Source organism: Piliocolobus tephrosceles, chromosome 8 (assembly GCF_002776525.5).
Source record: "Piliocolobus tephrosceles isolate RC106 chromosome 8, ASM277652v3, whole genome shotgun sequence".
Taxonomy (NCBI): Eukaryota; Metazoa; Chordata; class Mammalia; order Primates; family Cercopithecidae; genus Piliocolobus; species Piliocolobus tephrosceles.
The window spans coordinates 85,403,173-85,423,822 of record NC_045441.1 but is presented as its reverse complement, the minus strand read 5'-3'; the positions used below and the strand labels follow the sequence as shown (position 1 = coordinate 85,423,822).

The window sequence follows — 20,650 nt, the reverse complement described above, 5'->3', positions numbered from 1 at the left end:
AAAACCAGGAATTAAATTAAACATTATTAACAATAGCAAGAAATACTCTGGATTAAGATAGATTCTTTAAACATGTCTCCAACATGCAAGTCAAGTACAAATCAACAAAAGGACATAAAACCTGCAGCCTCAGAGAAAAAGCAATATGACTGTGGCATCTAAGTAAAGGGGTCCCCAAAGCTCAAATAAATGATGTTGATAAACAGAATCTTGTTGTTCAACATAAGCCTTTGGGTAGACCAAAAACATTGGAAGTTGGCTGGATCGTTAGCAGTTGATATGCTGGTCAAAAATAAAAGTGAATGCAAACATCTTGTCTACTGTCAAAGATTCTCTTTCTCTTCAGTCTTAACGCCTCCCTCCCAAACTACCCCAACTTCAGCTGCTTCAAGAAAAAAGATAACTAGAAAGGAGACTAAAGTTTTCCTGTTACCAAGAGGGACTGGACGATATACACTCATCTGAATCTGCTAGGAAAACTTGGAGAGGGTTTCTTAAACATTTACCACTCTGTTGGTTGCAGGCACTCAAGTCACCATCATACCTACTCTCCTGTGAGAAAAGAGGAACATACAAATAATGGGGTTTGAGCAAGGTTTAGAGTAGAAAAGGGAAAATAATGTGACCTTTGGAGGGGTTCTATGTGTCCATTCAAGATAGTGTTGTTGTTGCTTCTACATCTGAATATACAGAACTTGATGTTATATGCTTGTACTTCCCCATCTCATACATGCTAAAGGAGATTCCCTGACCAAGAACAGTCACATGTAGAGAAGGGCCAGTAGGCAGTAGGATATCCCAGGAGTTCTCAACTCTGTCATTTGCAACAAACAGTGAGTAAGGGTTTCACACGAGTTAAACCCTCTACCTTCTGATGCCCAAAACAGTCACTATATAAATTAGGTCCTGTTGGTGTCAAGTCAGAAGTCTCCATATCAACAGCCCTGCTTGAATTATCACACTTCTACTAGCAGAAGTGGTTCATAAACCCCCAGAACATTCAGGGACCTGCTACCTAAGTAAAGTTCATTGGAACTATGTAAGCAGAGTTACAATGCTAAATCTACCCAGCGGTTAAGGAAAAACAGCCCAGCGCTTTACTTGACTCTGCTATTGGGACAGTGTTGGGCCTCACTTGAGTATTCTACTTGCTCTTTTATATCAGCTAGCCTACAAAATAGTATCCTTTGAATTGTACCCAAACTAACAGGCTATATTAAAAGCTGTCCAGAAAGCTGGGGCACACTCTTTACCTTTATGGCCTCAAAATCATAATGAAAACTCTGTGACATGATTCTCTATAAGTAATGATTTTGCCAACTGGAGACCCTGGCAAAAGGAGACAGAGGCACCCTTTGAGGTTTTAGACTCACTAAAATGAGTGAGTCTCGATATGGCTACCACCTATAGCCATTAGTTGGTCACTGAGCTAGTCAAAACTAAATGTCATTCCCATGAACATCTTGCAACTCTACAGCTTGACAGTTCCATTTATGGTCGCCCAACAAGGTGGAAAAGGCTGAATAAGCCTCACTTGTCAAATACAAATGGCATATATTCAAGAATGCAGTTGGTCTGGCCCCAGTGGCATGTAGGTCTCACATGAAAATGTGGCAGCATACCCTTTGGGGGGAACTTTATCCCCTACTCCACTGCTCAAAACGAAACCACTGACTCAATGGGACCTTCGATTTATTGAGGTTCTACTACATGTTGGGCCTGGTTCATTGATGATTTGGTTGAGCTGAAGCCCAATGGCATCCACTGGCTGCTACAGATATTCAACCATCTATGAATAACTGAAAACCGACAAGATTGCTCAGCTCAGTGGACAGCATTCGAAGGCATTATCAAGACCTACACATTACCTCCCTTGATAAACTTCATTACATTTTTACTGACTCAAGCTATTGCCAATGGCTAGCTGTTTTGTCTGCCAATTAGAAAACTAAAGACTGGCATTTCAAGGTTACCCTTTTTGGACACCACTAAAATAGATCTTAGTTTTGGATTAAAATATGTGTCACTCATGTAGACGCCCAAGTAAGGATCCTTCCTATGAAAAGATGAAATTGAATCAAGCTCCTGATAGAGACTACACAAGACAGACTGTCACAAATGGGTACAAGGATACATCATCTCACCCAACATGGCAAAGCATCTGCCATCATACGCTAGACACAAGGGAAATGATTCTATTTTTCTGATACAGAGGTTACCACAGATGCCAGACTTGGGACTCATGCAAAAAGTTGACCAGTTTTTCCCTGGCAAATTGATTACAACATACCTTTGACCACCTCTTTGGGCTATTGGTGGTGCCTCACCACTATTTACACCTGTTCAGGGTATGGTGTTGCTATTCTAGTCTGATCAGCTAACTCTACTCATACATTGTGAACCTTGAAACGTATCAGTATAAAGTCAGTAGCTTGAAAGACCATTTGCAGTCTGACAATAGAGCACTTTTTATCACAAAAGCTACCCGTAAATTAGTTGAGAGTAGAGGTATTCAGTGGACCTTCCACATTTCCTACTGTCCAAAAGCATATGCTATTATTGAGCATTGTAAGACCTTCTCAGAAAGTGACTCAAAAAGATTTCTGACTATCTCCCTCACCTCTTCCTGATCCACACATTTTAATATAGCAGTTTGGTCATCAAATATGGCTCCCCATGGAAAGGGATCATCTTCTTTCGGCCACTTCATGGAAAATGATCAGGAAGAACACATATACACATACATACACACAGACAGACACACATCTACACCTGCTACATAAGGTTATTTACACTTATCTGAACATCCTGGATTCTGCCTCACCAATCTAGGGTATGATGTGTTATTTACTCCAACAGTAACCCCGAGGCTTTCTGGGTACAACTTCTAGTGATAGCCCACCCAGAAAGGGGTCTAGGAGATTCAAATATAATTCTGGTTTAACCACCTGTATTACTGTTTTGTTGGCTGTCATGATTATAGATGAAAGGGATAATGATCACTTGTTGAGTACACTGCCCCCAAGTCCCCCTACCATGGCCCACATGGACAAAGGAGGGGTGCACACTGAATCTCCATATGTTTTTATAAAATGCCTTTGTCCCTCTTGTACATGAATGTTCTGGATAGATATGGGTAGAAATAAGGTGAAATTATAGTTACTGAAATGGGACAAGCTGGTTTTTTAGCAATGGGCAGACAATAACACAGTCTGATAATGGAGGAGACAGCTTAGATCCTGAGAAGTATGAAGAATTAAGGGACATTAATATGAATTTCAGGGTCACCCTGTCACCTTTCTATGAAGAAACATGCTCTGATGTGGCTCTCTCAAATCATGGCAAGAGCCTTTAATTTAACTCACTGCTGGGTCTGCCATACCCACCACATGCTCTCATCACAATTCATTTGCCATTCCCCTTAAACTAGCTGAGAAATGTATCTGAAACAGCAGGAAATAGCCTCAGCCCCTACCCCAGAGTAACACCAACATCTCATTCCCATAGCCATTATTTAGTCATTTCATTAGGTGAACAAAAGTCCCTAGTTTGCAGTGTGGACAAACAGGAAAAGTTGAACTGACTTCCCTCAAGCAGTCTCCCTGAAGACAAGAAGGAGACATCATTATATGATGTGAATTGGAAACCTTAAGACTTGCTAGCCAGCAGAGAAGCCACTTACAGACACAGTCAACCTGTGCTGCCTGCACAATGTAGGTCCCACTTAATGTACCCAACAACTGTGAATAACACTTTCTTTCCAGAGGCACCATGTGTACCTCCAGGACTGTACTTCTTGTGTAGAAGTCAGACACTAACATGCTTCCTCACTAAAAACATGGTAACTTGCACCTTAGGACTAGTCATAAGAGATATTCAACTGTTTAGGGAAATACCCCACTGTTAGGGATGTTAGAAAAGGTGATATAAAATTTGCCTCTGACCTTAGCTTGAAGTAATCAATTACACCACCTCAGCTATCAAAGGCATTCAGGTCAACATCAACTCACTGTCCATACATTGTTATTCACAATATAATTACCCTATACTTTCTCCTTGAGAACCAAGACAAAGTCTCTGTGCAATCACTAATATATCCTGTAGTACCTGGATTAATACATCCGGATTGTCTTGTTGGATTGCCATGATCCTAGATCAAAAGGACAGTAACCACTTGATTGAGTTTACTGCTCACCAAGTGTGTGACAAAAATTGGAGACACAGCACTCCCACCGTATTTCCAGGGGATACATTCCAACTCCCCCTGCCTCCAGTGGATGTCTGAAACCAAGTATAGTATCAGACCCTATAATACTGGGGTTTTTTTTATCCAATCTAATAATCAAGATTACTACTAAGTAACTAACAAGCAGGTAGTGTATACAGCAAAGAAATGCTAGACAAAGGGATGATTTACTTCCAGGGTGGGATGAAGCAGTACAGTAGGAGATTTCATCATACTACTCAGAACAGCACACTATTTAAAACTTATTGTTTACTTCTGGAATCCTCCATGTAATGTTTTCAGACCACAGTTGACTGTGGGTAACTAAAAACACAAAAATAAGGCCACGAAAAGTGAAACTGCAAATAAGGGAGGACTTCTGTATATTGGGTCTCTGTTAAGATTTTGAAAATTTCCTTGTCCCCTTTTTGTCTGAATCTTATGGAGGAAATACCTGAGTGCCAGTGGAAAGGTCAACACAGGAAAGCTACTTAGCTTTCTAAGGTCAACCCTAATGGCTCATAGCATTTGTTCGGCTAGTTGAGTCTGGGACCCTGAGGGCAGGGTTGAGGTTAACAATACAGATTGGCCTCATCTTGGTAAGGACCTCTGCTTGGTGTCCTATTGGTAGTAGCTTTATTTAAATGCTGTATAAAGCTAATTGATCAAATTTAATCCCAGCCTCAGTCAGTCATATTAATCAGAATGGTGCATGGAGTGGGAAACTAAAGGGAAAATTCATCAGAAACCAGCATGGTATAAAAACGAAGTTTGGATGTTGTTGGAGACAATTCTCCATGGTACTCTTTCATTTCTGTACATCTTAAAAGTGAGAAACTGATTACCCTTTGTTCTAGACTATCTTTTCAAGAATCTTTGTATAGAAAATTGCCTTGGAATATAAAGATATATTGTCTTCTTCCTGAGCAAAGGGTAGGCTTGCTTACAGTCTTGGAAATAGTGTCTCCTTTCGGAGCAATGGACAGGTATGCTACCTGTCCAAAACAATAAAGACAATAGCCCCCTTTGAGGCAAAGGATGGATATGTTTACTGCTCATTATGAACATTTAGGTTCCTAAGGCCTAGAGTCCCTTTCCTGTAATGCAACCAAGTGATTTCATTTCCTCTGCAATTAGCGCTGTGGGAACACAGCCTTGTGGGCTACCTGTAGCTTTGGGAGCTGGTATAAAGGTTATTACTCTGCTAGCACTACTCTGTGAATATGAAACTGTCCTTCATCGCTGACAGGAGTCTCATGTCTTCTAAACTGTCCATGAAACTGTAGCAGACTCATTTGTTAGCTTGCAAGTAGGGTAAAGATCTCTGTTCTTAATAATCACTATATTCTTGTTATTTTATGGCAATAGTACCCTCCTTACATCTTCATATTAATAAAAGGGAAAATTAACCAATAGTAGAAGGGAAAGATGGTTTATTCATTTTACTCTTAAATAATTCTCTATATTTATGTGCCTAAATTAGGAGAGTACAAGGAAATGGTTACTATATACTTTTTTTTTTTTTTTTTTTTGAGACGGGGTCTTGCTCTGTCGCCCAGGCTGGGGTGCAGTGGCCGGATCTCAGCTGGCTGCAAGCTCTGCCTCCCGGGTTTTACGCCATTCTCCTGCCTCAGCCTCCCAAGTAGCTGGGACTATAGGTGCCCGCCACCTCGCCCGGCTAGTTTTTTGTATTTTTAGTAGAGACGGGGTTTCACCGTGTTCTCCAGGATGGTCTCGATCTCCTGACCTCGTGATCCACCCGATATACTCTTTATAAATGTAAATTTTGTCTCTTGTCTATCCTGTTGTAAATAATTCGAAAGTCATCTTCTTTCTTCTATTTCATTCTTTTTTAATCTTAAGTAAGCTGATAATTTCTCATCTTTTAAGTCAATGGTGAAAAACGTCAAACAAAATGTCTTTTCAAACAATTTATGGTTTCATGCTATGTTTGGATATGGTAGTTCTTCCAAAATCCAAAGCCAATAATATGTTACCTCATATACCTCAATAATTTATATAACTTTTATTTTCTTTATGTAAAACAATCTCACCATAAAAAAGGAACAGTATGAATGAATGTAATATCTTTTATTAGCCCCATTTTTAAATTATAAAATAGTATTTTTGTGAATATTCCAATATCACAAAAATGTATTGTTTTCAAAGACTAAATACTCTCATTAGTTCACCATTCCCAAAAGGCAGCTTTTGCTCTGCAAATACAAACATAAATGTATATTTGATATAAATACTATAGTCCATTTGTTTTCACTCTACATTGGACCTACTGATTTATCAGTACACATAGATATCTCAGTCTTTAACAGCTGTAGAGTTGCATAGTATTCTATCACTTTGACATATGAAAATATCTAACTCCTTATTGATGATGTTTGACAACCAACAAAAACAATGCTGCAGTGAATATTATTGTATTTATATCACATGCTTCTAAGAGTATTTCTGTTTGATAAATATCCACTGAGATATAAACATGCAAAATAACAGCTTGTGTGAATGCTACTATTAGGTTAATATGCCCCCTACTTTATAAATACCCAGTAACACCAGGTTAAAATTCTACTCTCACCTTTGTTGCCAAAGATTTGAGTTTTCCTAGTAGTGACTGTTTATTGGAATATACAACTTCTTCTTCATTATCTTCTCCTTCCATGATAGCACAACTGTCTGCAGCTGGGAGTTCACACTCTTTTGAGTTAGTCGTCATTACTAACTTGGAATATTTGTATTCTAGTCTAAATAGTGATAAAATAAACAAATAAATATTCATTTATGTTAATATAAATACATACTTATTTTAGGTGGTCCTATACCAGCTCATTAAATTGGCTTGGAGTATAATTGCTCCACCAACGAATTTCCCTAGCCTATAACCATAGCAATATATGTGTTATCATGTATCTACCATTTATAAAGAAATATTTCCCAGGATTTCAGAAACCAGTTCAATAGAGTTAATTCTACCACTTTACATTGAATTGTCCAATAATGAAAAAATTTGGGGGCGGGGACTTTGAGGCCTGCATGCATTTTCTTAACATGAATATTTGGAAGCCAATTCATTGTAAGGTTTTCCCAGTATTTCGTTTGTAAAGATGAGAATATCAAACAGGCAAGTAATTTGGTCTTTATCATCTCTCTATATTATTTATTCCTTTATACTATCACCCCAGATATTGCAGTTATCCCTAGATATTACAATATAGGAGTTCCACAGTCCCCCTGAGGTGTAAATCATTCTGAAAGATTCAAGTCCTCTAACAGATCAATATACATTCAGGAATTAGGCTCAATATTCAATTCCAGATCCTTGAAGACCTGGAGTAAATAAATGTGATATTTGCCTATACACTTAGTCTGTCTTTTTCTTTTTTCTTTTCTTTTTTTTTTTTTTTTTTTTTTTTTGCAAATGTCTTCCCACAAGAAATTTTAAAAGAAAAGGTGAAGAAGACAGCATTATGTCATTTTTTAAAAAGGCTGACACTGAGAGAATATCTGCTTTCCAAATCTCAGCTCTGCTATAATCTACCGGAGTAACATGGAGCCTCGTTTTCCTTGTTTTCTAATAAATGACTCTAACTCAATGATCTCTAATGTTCTATGATCTTTCTACTGTCAGAATAATAATCGTTTCCTCTGCTTGCTTTCTCAAGGCCTTTTCTATGATTTCTTCACAAGGAGAAAATTCCTGTGTCTCTGAGAGAATCTATTTATTGGATATAATGATCAAGTCTAGAATTTTCACAACAAAATAGGTTCTCTTGCTCTCTTGTGATCATCTCAGAGGGTACTTACTTTTGATTCTTTTTCCAGAAGTAGCAGGTCAGAGCCACCAGCAAAACAGCAGTAAAAGCTCCCACACCAGCTCCCACCTTCAGCCAAAAGTCAACTGTTTCACAGGTTGCCAACTTTTTCTCAGGCAAAGAAATTCCTTTAATGCACCATTTAGGTTCATTCCATACATATAAGGTTTCCTTTCAAAAAAAAAAACATAAAACCATAGAAGACATGAGAAATGAGATTCAGACTCAACTGTAAAAGTTAGATTTGTCACAGGTCAATTTCTTACATAAAAGAAGAAAGGGTTTTGCTAACCCTTTACTTACTGTAGGCATAGAGGATTATTCAGCTTTCATTTAATAAAAGCTCCAGAAATACAGGAAAAAAGATACATGAATGAATAAGGAATTAATTAATGAAAATGCAAAAACCAAATAAAGACATGGATTGCCACCTCAGAAGGGTAGAGTACAGTACATGCCAAGGAGGTTGAATAAAAATGGCTCCATATAGACATACCTTCTGGGTTCCAGAAATACAGGAAAAAAGATACATGAATGAATAAGGAATTAATTAATGAAAATGCAAAAACCAAAGACATGGATTGCCACCTCAGAAGGGTACAGTATAGTACAGTGCATGCCAAGGAGGTTGAATAAAAATGGCTCCATATGAACATACCTTCTGGGCTTTCTTTTTTTTCAATTTTGATGCTCTTAGACATCTTAGTCATGTTTTTGAATGAAAGCTTAGGTTGCTTACTCTAAGAAATGGGTTGCAACCACCCATCATGTAAGCCCATTTTCCAAATAAGCCTGTCCTCCGAGTGGAAGAGCAGACCCTAGACCCAGGACATATAGGTGTACCATGGCTGGGTAACTGGTGTAAGCGGGCACATAGTCTACACCCTTCTTCCCCATGCCAAAATAAGGAGGGCATTATTTTGGGTCATCACTACCCACACCAGTACTTTCATCCTCCCGAAATAGATGGCAATTCCTTTAGGGCAATGTTTTTCAAACTGCCTTAATATACTGGGTCTCAGCTAGGAATTTTAAAAAATAGATAGATCAACAGGCAGATCAAAACAGAAAATCAGAGTACAGTGCATGGTTCCTTATATATTTCAACATATACAGTGACCAGTAGCAATCTGCATGGTGATTCTATCCACCGACATTAAATAACACCGGGCACTAATCTTTTAACGTGTCTCATTAAACTTTCTGGTGTATGATGGTCACTTTATCAACACTCTAACAGAAGAATAACATCATAATGTTAATTTTCATGATTTAAATACACAAATATTTTTGCAGTTAGTCATGAAGTGAACGGGGCAGGAGACTCTTCTTCACTTTGAGGAAAAGTCTGATTCAAGTTTTGGATAGGAAATTTCAGCATGTTTATTAGAAAGGATACTAGTGACTGGATTTGTTTGTACATTATAGCTGTAACGTTTTTCCTAAACTTAGTGCAAATAAATTTCTTTTTAAGTAGGTCACATTTTTAATAAAAATGGTAATATGGGAAATGCTGAGGCATGTTCAAATTCATCTGCTACATCTCTAAGTGTCAATAATGACAATACAGAGAGAAACAAATTCGTGAGCAAACGTTGACTTTATTTGAAGTGCATTCTAACAAGGAAAAAAACTGTACCATCTTTGATATGGTTTTATCAAATGTGCAATACCCAATGAAAATAGCAAGCTCTACTGTCTGATGGCAGTCTTATAACAAAATCTTAAAACTTCAAAATTTAAAAACTACTTGCAAACCCAGAATGCTTAACTTTTCAATAAGCTCCTCAAATACTGACATGGGAAAAAAATCAATTTTTTTTTTTTTGCAAATTTGCTATTGGCAAATTATCTTAGTAATTCTGTAACTATTAATTAGAAAGCCTTATTCATTCAACCACACATCATTGGAAAACAAAATGGCTGATATTGCAGCTGAAAAAAATTATTATTCTAGTATGTAGAAATATTTTGTGAGCAGGGTAAAATAAATTCAAAGATAAATTTTAAAACAGTCCCCTTAGTAATAGAACAGTTTCTCTTCAAATCTTTGGTGTTGCATGACATACATAAGTAACGCTTAATACACACTTAGAACCTGGTATAGATTTCACAGATCCCATTTGATAAGAGCACTTTCATCACAAGTCGTGCAGCTCTCTTTGTTTATATCAGCTGTATGTGGAGGACCTGTATAAATTTAACGTATGCATCTGTATTAGATATATCTAAAGAATTAGGAAAGTGAATGCTCAATCAATATAAAGTAAAAAATTGTAAAGATGGTGTCGGAAATAGGACTGAAACACAGAGGGATGGTTAAAAAAATTAAATATACCCATTGCAATATTTCGCAATAACTATTTTTCTTCTATTATGAAGCTTTGGTATCCAAAGAAATCCACACACATTCACTGACAATAAAAAACAGCAATAGCTGTCATTTGTGTATGAAGCTCATGGAGGAGTTGACTTTTTAAAATATTTTATTCCGTGATTGGAGGTGGCTATTCTCACTTACTGTATCATACTGATTTTTTATAGTTGCAATGGAATACACTAAGTAAGGTCTATGAACTCAGGAATAATATTCATAGTTTTGTAACTGAAGCTTAAGCTCCTTAGACAAATATTTACAAAACTGGTATCTAAGCATAACAGAAGAATATATTTAACTGCTTCCAGTATTTCTCAAATTAAATATGTAACTATAGGGGGATGTTATAAATTTCAACATGTCAAGCACATCAAAGTGATCCAAAAAGTATCATTTTAAAGGCAAAAACAAATACTAAATAATCACCCAGCAACTATCTATTCTCAACAATCTTATCATATGCTGAAGTGACCTTACCAAGAAAGACAGTTTGAATGAAATAAAATTAGAGAACTTGTTGCAATTTTACTGTCTTAACTTTCTCATCATTCATTACCTTCCAGGAGAGAAACATTAAAGAATGTTTGAACAAAAGATTGTTTAGTCATTCAAAAACCTTTGAATTAAACTTGGTAGCCAAAGAGAGTGCAGCTTCGTTTTTCATTTACTCTAAAAAACAATTATAAGATAAGCAGTTTGTCATAACTGTAGAGTAAAGGTAAAGAAGAATTTCTATTGTGAAGTAGAAAAAGCATTATCATTATTAAGAGGATTAACAAGAAACTATTTTTGTGAATCTGGAATTTTTATCCTTGACCTACTTAAAAATATTAAAAAGAAACTGCCTCAGCAGTGTGCTAGCTGAGTGAGCGACACTGATCCTGTGTGCTCTGCACTAGAATAAGCCATCTACGGGGAAGCACATTTGACAAATTAAATAACACATTTCCTAATTTTTGTTTTTGTGTTATCTGCTTTTTTGCATAATGCATTAAATTATTAATAAAAATATACTTTACATTAACTCTGTGCTTGTACTTTATCATAAAATATAAAAGAAATATTGTTCCTTGAAACTTTATCTCACTTTTAGGCATATTTCTGTGTGTCTAATTTGTGTGTGTGTACTGGGTTTGATGTACGATATAATTCTTAATATAGGTTTACTGTCATTAAAGTTTGAAAAACACCAACTTAGAGAATAGTTCTGTACGGATTTTCTTAGGGGTGAGGTGAACGCAACTGCTGTCAAATACTTGGAATGCATGGGATTGGGTGCAAGCATCCTGATTTCATTCCTCTCAAGTTCCTACCCTTCATCCTGCTAACTGCAAGCTCTTCAAGACCTTCCTGGGAAAAACTGCTTCCCCTCTCTAATTCTCTGCTGCCCACTCTCCCTTCAGGTTTCCAGAATTAGTGTTGGTTTACTTTTCTCTGTGCTTCTTTATTATGATTTTAATGGAATCTGGGTATGGAGTGGTGGTAAACAAGTGGTCTTGAAGCAGATTAAGTTTTGTTTTGTTTTGTTTCATATGATACTACTCAAAGTTAATGCAGTGAAGCAGGCTCTCTCAAACACTATTGGTGAAAGTGAAAATGAAGAGAAAGTGAAAACTGATATAACCAAAGTAATTTGGTAATATGTATCAAGCCTTAAAAATGTCCATTCTTTTTGGATTCAAATAATCTCTTGCTAATAATAAACTAACAAAATCAAATTTCCTTCAAAGGTGTTTGCTAAGAGTTATTTATAAAAAGATTGTTTTCAATTTTCTCTCAAATGTCTAACAAAGGCATTATTAAATACCAAATTATATAAAAAATATTTATCAATAAAAATGTTTTTAAAAATATATTTAATGAGAAGGGAAAGTTTTCATAATGTATTAAATATAAAATGGAAATAAAAAATATTTAAGTATGAATGCAAGAAGCTATAGAGTAGGATCTTAATTTTACGTGTATATGCTTTACTGTTCAGGCACGTTTCTTATAGTGAATCAGTTATATTACGCCGTCTTAATTATACCTATACCTGGATTATATAAATCACATCTTGGTTTAATGATATCATTCCCATATATCCAGGTAAATATTCAAAGCCTGTGACTCCCTTATCATGATTCATTTTCCTCAATCCCAGTGCACATCTGCAGCTACCCTAGCGTCTGAAAGTTCAGCTAACAAACTTGATTTTAAATGCCTACCAGTGTCACATTAAGTTAACCACAAGGTTTTGTCATACTTCTGGACCTTAGTTTCTATGATGTGATACTAGACTAACCAACTATAACGCCAAAGCTCTGCTTTGAGAGTTTGTCCCTTACCTGAAATCCTCTCTTGCAGGCTCCCTCAATCTCATGGAAGTCATGCTCCGTGCACAGAGGGCAAGCTTCAGCACTCTCCCACAGGAAATAGAATGTACATCCATCACAAGTACCTGCTGGGCACTTGCTAAAATCATAAACAAAACCAAAAACACATAAATGACAGCTTTGTAACCCATTCTATCCACTCTAATCAACATCAGAATACCTATCACATGCTGGGGAGCACTGTGTGGATGCTGAAGAAACACAAGCGGAAAAAAATCTAAAAGACATAAACCACTATGAGAGAACAGTTTGTACCTAGTAGGATGGCTGGAATCAAAAGGTAATAACAAGTGTTGTGAGGATGTAGAGAAATTGGTGTCCTCATGCACAGCTGATAGGAATATAAAATTGTGCACCGACTTTGAAAAGTTTAGCAGTTCCTCAACCAATTAAGTGTAAAGTGACTATTTATTCCAGCAAGTTCACTCCTAGGTATAAACCCAAGAGAACTGAAAACATATCTTCACACAAAAACTGGTACACGAATGTTTACAGCAGCATTTTATATAATAACCAAAAGGTGGAAACAACCCAAATGTTTATCAACAGATGAATGCATAAACAAAATGCAATATATCTGTATAAAGGATATTATTCAGCCATAAAAGAAATACAGTAAGGCATGCCAACTTGGAAGAACCTTGAAAATATTATGCTATGTGAAAGAAACCAGTCACAAAATTTCACAAATTATATGATGCTATTCATATGCTATTCAAAATCCAGAATAGAGAAATCTATAGAGACTGAAAGTAAATTAGTACTTGTTCAGGGCTGGGAAGTTGACTGGGGCATAGGGGACTGGGAGCTAAAGGATATGAGGTTTCTGTTGAAAATCTTCAAAACTGACTGCGGTGGTGGTTGCCCAAATCCCTGAATATTCTAAACACCACTGAATGATATGCTTTAAATGACTGAATTGTATGGTAGGGGAATTACATTTCTATACAGCTCTTTTGTTTTGAATTTAAGAGAGAGACAGAGACAATGACAAAAAAAAAAAGGTTCCGGAAATGCTTCTTGGTAGAAATGATATCTAAGCTGAGTCTAGAATATTTGGTAGGAGTTAGCCAGAATAGAAAAGAAGAAAACAAAGGAATTCCTGCAAAGGAATGAAAAGGTATTATTCATTGGCAGGAAATTACAGGTGGGTCATTGTTGCAAGTTTCAAGAGCAATGCAATGCGTGAGTGCTGGGCATACAGAGAGAAACTAGGGAATGAAAGGCCTCATATGTTACAGAGGTTGTAAATTCTGTTTAAGGTAATGTACTTAGGCGAGATGCTTTAGGGAATAGAATGCTGCACAGGACCCTGGTCTCTTAGGGGTAGGAGAAAGATATCACAAAATTCTCTAAAGTGAAAAACCAACCAACTATGAGGTCAACATGCAACTAAGTGATGCAAATAACGTTGCAATCTTGGGTTTCCTTGGCCTAATGACAACCTGAAAAGTGGTTACCTTCAGTACTCTGAAGATGATGGATGTGGATGGGGCTTAGACGCAGGGATAGGATCACAAAGAACTAACCACTAGGCAGGCTCTGGAGACTTTTGGAAACTGTTCTTTCTAGTGGGTGGGGCCATTATCTCAGCTTGCCTCTTTCATTCTGGGACAGGTAAACACAGCATGGCTGAAAAATTAATGGCTGTTATGGTATACAGAATCCTTACTGATTGATTCCAGAAGCTATTTGGACAGATTCTAGTAAGAACTGCTGTTTTGTTCATGAATGCATTAAAACTAGGGGAATTTAAATTGTCTACCACTTTCAGCTTCCTTAAGTCAAGCTACATAAACATAGGCTTTGCCCTGAAAACCTCCTTCAGACCTCAGCTGGTGCTGAGGACAGGTGTCCTGAAACTATTAAGAGCAAAACAATAGCCACAAAATAATAAGGAAAAATAAAAAAAAAACAAAAACACTTTTCGAAGCTTTAACTTCAAATATCTTTCCAGTGATACATGGTCCAAAACTATAATATTCAGTCTAACAGCAAAGTAAAATTTCATACTGTTAGTTAACTAAATGTATTCTAAGACACCTTAAGATATGAACACTAAAACAAATATTTACATGTCTAAAAATTGACTGCATTTTTACATGTCTATCTAAGCAGAAGTGGTGGGATGTGAATAAAAGCAATGTTGTTTATAGTATGCTGTAACTGAGGCCCTATGCCATATGTCAGGGGTAAGAACAATGACAAATAGTGACTCTAGGGAAAATGGCTTAACTCTTATCTGCCTTAATTTCTCTGTTTCTAAAAAAAAAGGGGGGGGGTAATGAATATACGTAGACTGAAACAAAGACAGGTGTTTTTTTTTTTTTAAGTAAGTACAAGAGATGAAAATCATGCCACATAAAATATCCATACTTTCCCCTTCTAGATTAGTAAAAAGCAACTCAAATTTTTTTCTTTTTTAAAATACTGGGTAAACAATGAGAAAAATATTCAAGAATACAATTTCCTGTTCATTTAGTGAAAATAGCAAAAGTGTTCTCCAGTTCAAATCTTCCTCCCCAAATTATTCTATATTTTACTTTCCAGAACAGTGAAGTTCTGAGTAAGAAAAAAAAAAAAACAGCGTATCTTGGGAAAATAGAAGAGAAAGTCTGTTAAAATCTGAGAAAAATGAACTCGATAAACAAAAAAAAAAAAAAAAAAAAAAGGAGAAAACTAATCAAAGTTGCAAAAACGTCTAAAGAAAAGATCTGGGTTACAATTCTAACTGGACACTCAAATGATTATGTTTTCCTACAAACGACTTAACTCCTTCTTTCCCCTGCCACTTTTTCGTAATTTGTCAAAATCAAATGTCTGCTATACTGCCTTCACAAGGTAGTTATAATGGATAAAATGAGTGAACAATTTTGGAACGTTTAAAGTAATGAAAAATATAAAAGACTATTAGCAATGCATATCACTTTCTAAAGAACTGCTAGAACCACAGAAACTGCAACAACAAAATCACGACACTGATGTAATTTATAAAGCTGCTGTTGGGTGTCAAAACACTATAGTGCCTTTCCTTGGTAGACTTCATTTTTTAAAAGACACTCTTAGCTTTACTCAAAGTAGTTTACCTTAGAGTCAATTATTTGATTCTTTTAACCTGATGAATCATTTAAATTGTGGAACATCCAAATTTAATTCTTTATTATAAACCTAAATGTCATAATTTAAATCAGTCCTTCTGTATGAAACAGGGATGTATGAAGCAATAATAATTTGAATAGCACTTATTTTTAGTATGAAAACAGAAAAAAAGTACAAGAGTAAAACAAATACTTTCTCTTACCAAGAAAACAGAAAAACAAACAGTAAAATAGATAAATGTTTTATTGCCAAGTACTTGAAATACTTTTCCCTTTGATTACTTGTCCTATCATCATCTCCAGCCACCTCCCCCAGCTTTTTAAAGTTGGAATGCAGAGGTACCACAAATTGTGCTTCTTTTATAATTTTTGGTTTACGCAGTCACCATAGGAACCAGTGAATAAATGTCTAAAGAGACAGTACACTGTCATGGATAGCTGGGGCATTCCAGGCTAGGATTCTACAGGATTGCTGGATGTGCTATGAATTCTAGGTAGAGCAAAGACTGATTCAAAGGACAACCAGGTGGACCTTGATTTGGTTTTATAGGTAAGTGAATAAGAGACTTCCCAATTTCCTTGTTTTACTTCAGGATTGCCTTATGAATCTGGGTGGCCCTGGCAATATGTAAGAATTCACATTAACTTTTTTTAGGAAGTTAGGTCTTGGATTCTAAAATGGGATACATTCCCTGAGAGATAACTGGACTGAGAGATGAGCTATTAGTGTCTTCTTTTAAATAAATCTTTCCTAAAGTAGGATCTACTTGGTTTGTATTACGAATTCGTGGAGAAGAATCTTTTCTTATGAACTATTATGACTTAATACTGAACCTGTTATTAACTGTTGGCATAGTTTATAATTCAGTACAAATTTGTTTTGCCAAAATAGAAAATACAAAGGTTAAAACACATATATCTATATTGTCAATATGTTTCTGAGCCCTCTGGATTTTGTCTGAGGAGACTGAGGGGAACGTTTTGTGTGCCTAGAAAATTTGTCAGTTGAGTTATCCTCCAGGATAAACTATTGTTGCTGAGCTGCTTTCGCATGGGGCTTTTCAGTGAGCTCCCCATGTTGGGGTATTCAAACTGGCTTCAGTGTTGTCTCTAACCTGCTGCTGGTAATTCCTCTCACCTTTGGCATCTCAGGAGACTCAGACTTTCTCTGCTGGGGATGGCTTGTCCCCTCTTGTATGGAGTCCAAAAAACACTACTGCATCTTATTCCAAAATTTCTTTGCCCTGAGGCTAGAGATTACAAATTGTTTGTGAATGTGTCTTAGTCCATTCAGGCTACTATAACAAAATATATTAAATTGGGTAGTTTATATATACTTCTTATAGTTACAGGCTGAGATGTCCAAGATTACAATATCAGCAGATTCAGTGTCTGGTGAGGGCTTGCTCTCTGCTTCATAGAGAGCCCTTTTTTGCTGCATCCTCATGTGGTGGAAGGGGCTAGCTAGCTCTCTGGAGTCTTTTTTTTTTTTTATTTGAGACAGAGTCTCATTCTGTCATCCAGACTAGAGTGCCATGGCCCAATCTCAGCTCACTGCAAGTCTTGCCTCCCAGGTTCATGCCATTCTCCTGCCTCAGCCTCCCGAGTAGCTGGGACTACAGGCTCCTGCCACCATACCCGGCTAATTTTTTGTAATTTTTTTTAGTAGAGATGGGGTTTCACCGTGTTGGTCAGGCTGGTCTCGAACTCCCGACCTCATTTGATCTGCCTGCCTCCGCCTCCTGAAGTGCTGGGATTACAGGCATGAGCCACCATGCCAGGCTTTTTTTTTTTTTTTCCTCGAGACAGAGTTTTGATCTTGCTGCCCAAGCTGGGGTGCAATGGCGCGATCTCGGCTCACCATAATTTCCACCTCCTGGGTTCAAGTGATTCTCCTGCCTTAGCCTCCCAAGTAGCTGGGATTACAGGCGCCCGCCACAACGCCTGGCTAATTTTGTATTTTTAGTAGAGATGGGGTTTCTACTAAAACCCGTCAGGCTGGTCTCGAACTCCCGACCTCATTTGATCTGCCTGCCTCCGCCTCCCAAAGTGCTGGGATTACAGGCATGAGCCACCCCGCCAGGCCTGGAGTCTCTTTCATAAGGGCACTAATCTCATTCATGTGGGGAGAGCCATAATGATCTGATAACCTCCCAACACACACCATCTCCTACTACTATCACCTCAGTATTAATGGTATTTCAGCATATGCATTTGGGGAGACACAAACATTCAGACTGAGACAGCCAAGTAAAAAGGGCTCCACAGAAAACCTCCAATCAGCCTGGCACTAGAAGAAAGGGGTGGGGCCTTGGGAAGTTTGCGCCCTTTGCAGAAGGAGGAGCCTGGCCCCTTCTGTTCCTGGGTGGTAACCAAGGATTCAATCTGTGAGATGGGGGCTTGCTAACAGGAACCCTTCTCACTTGGCTGAGTCTTTTTCCTTTTTGCCCAATAAATTCCATAGCCCCTCACCCCTCAAAGTGTCTGCAAGCCTACTCTTTCCTGGATGTGTGACAAGAACCCGGTGTTTTCTACAAGAATATCACAACAGATTGAGTATGAACGTAAGATTTTTTATGCATAGTTCTTAGATCTAGGTTTACAAAATTCTACCAATCTCCTGCAAAAACCTCCCTCTCTAAAGACTCTATCCTGAGTTAACTATCAAAAGCCAGCATCAGATCAAAACCAAGACAAACTAAATTATCTGACTTTCCCTAGTTTTATCTTCACATTCTTTATTTTGTTTAATGAAATAATTACCATCCTTCTCTCAAAATTGATCTGAAAATTTTATGAATGGTTTCAATTTTTATATCATGTCTTAAGATTATTTATTAGTGTCTGAAATTTATAGTTTTAGCAATTCTGTTTTAGTTTTTTCATTCCTTGATCATAATGGATTTTAGTTGTTTTCACTTATGCTCATAATACTTCTATATGCCTTTTTAATATTCTAGGAACATATTTAGTTTTGGTCTTTTGAGTTAAATTGTCTTTTTAATTTAACTTGCACAGACTTAGGTATCTATTATCTGTCTATAAATTGTTCTAGGGAAAAAGAAAACAAGAGAACTCATTTTACCAACCATCCTTCCATGTCTCTTAAGAACTGAAAATGGATAATTTGGTTTTAACAGCCTTCCCCCAAAGACCAAAGAAAATACTACATTAGCATCCAATAGATCTGATGAATGTGATAGAGAGACTCTAAATTGGAATCTGTGAAATAAACCCCTGGAGTGTTTGACCCTTGAATATAACAGGACAGAATGGTGAAGCATTCCTTTTGTGAGATTCAATATTCCCAGAGGCTACACTGATAATGAAGATGAATTTGGATTTTGAAGGAGGTTTTGGCAAAACAATTTTAGGCTGATTTATAAACTACTCAAGCAGCTAAATATAGTCAGAAGTTGACAGAGAGAAAAAAATGATTTTCCTCTAATTTGTGGCATCAATAAAGACCCTGTTTGAGGAAAGATGATGACTCATTTAAAAGAAGGCACCAATAACTTGTAAATCAGTTGAGTTATCCTCTGGGGTAAGTGTGATATTTGCCTCTAACTTAGTGTGCTTCTTTGCAAATCTCTGCCCAGGAGGAATCGAATGAAAAAATGGCAAGATGAAAGCATTATGGCATGAAAAAAACACAGTTAGAAAATTATTCCATCTTGGACTATGCCACACTGCAGCTATACAACCTGGGCCATCAGTGTTTCCTGCTCTGTAAAGTCAATGTGTTTGACTCAAGGATCTTGTAGATGCTGTGGCACCTCTATTATCAGAGTAAAAATGCTTCCCTTTGTCTGCTTTTTAATAAGGCCTTTTTATACCCTTTTCACTAACAGAAATTTCTCATGTTTTTAGAAGAATCCTTTGGGCACAATGCTTAGGTCTAAATTCTTCCCAATAAAAGAAAAGCTTTCAGGTCCTCTATGTACCTAAGGTAATGATTAGAGGTTTAAGAAGCCTTTTAGGCAAAGGCTAGGGGGCTATCTACTTAGGGGCATCTATTAATATTTAGGAACATCAGCAGCCTATTGTGCTAGCAGTTTATTCTCTGCTCAAGGTGCAAACTACACTAGAAAATCTTGTAACTTCACTCCAGCTGTCAGATTACATCTGCCATAAACACTGTACTGTTTTTATCTAAAATGTTTCATACCCTCCAGACACTTTATGGAATTAGAAGCCAACTACATTTGCCAGACCAAATAGACAGGCTGGTGTTTCCAGCTGCAGATGAGAAGGCAGCCCGGATAATTTGCTGCTCCCTCTAATTTCTCAGGTGATACACAAAGAACACACATTTCCCTTTTTCTCCTGCCCATTTCACTTTCTATTAAGACTTTCTCACTTTTCCAGGTCTGGGGATCTTATGACATTTTCCCAGGACACCAAGATACAGAACCCCAACCAACATTGCTACTGCTAAAGTAAACTTTTGCCTGGCTTGCCAAGATTCTTGGCCAAGCAATGAGAATTCCAGAGAGTGGCATTCCTTCTGCACTACCAAAGTCTCCGGAGATTTTTTTGGTCAGCATATGAAGCTTCTCAATGCAAGTGTCTTGTTAGCATCTCCCTCCCTCCACTCTGGAGATCTTAAAGCTAAAAAAAAAAAAAAAAGAAAAGAAAAGAAAGAATGAATGAAAGAGAGAGAGAGAGAAAAGAAAAGAAGTCCTCTCAAAAAGCAGCCTGAGAAACTGGGCTATGTTGACTTTTTTTTTTTTTTTTTTTTTTTTCCC

General features: G+C 37.1%; 1 protein-coding gene across 5 annotated transcripts in view; it reads right to left on the bottom strand.

Annotated features, from left to right (window-relative positions):
- KIAA1324L (KIAA1324 like) overlaps positions 1–20,650 on the bottom strand; it is a 186,047-nt gene that overhangs the window by 8,160 nt on the left and 157,237 nt on the right. For all 5 annotated transcript variants that reach the window (XM_023226621.3, XM_023226622.2, XM_023226623.3 and 2 more), the window contains 3 exons: positions 12,757–12,883; positions 8,045–8,223; positions 6,819–6,984 (listed from right to left, as the gene is read on the bottom strand). In XM_023226621.3, the coding sequence (XP_023082389.1) occupies positions 6,819–6,984; positions 8,045–8,223; positions 12,757–12,883 (472 nt within the window). The remainder of the gene's footprint in view (positions 1–6,818; positions 6,985–8,044; positions 8,224–12,756; positions 12,884–20,650) is intronic.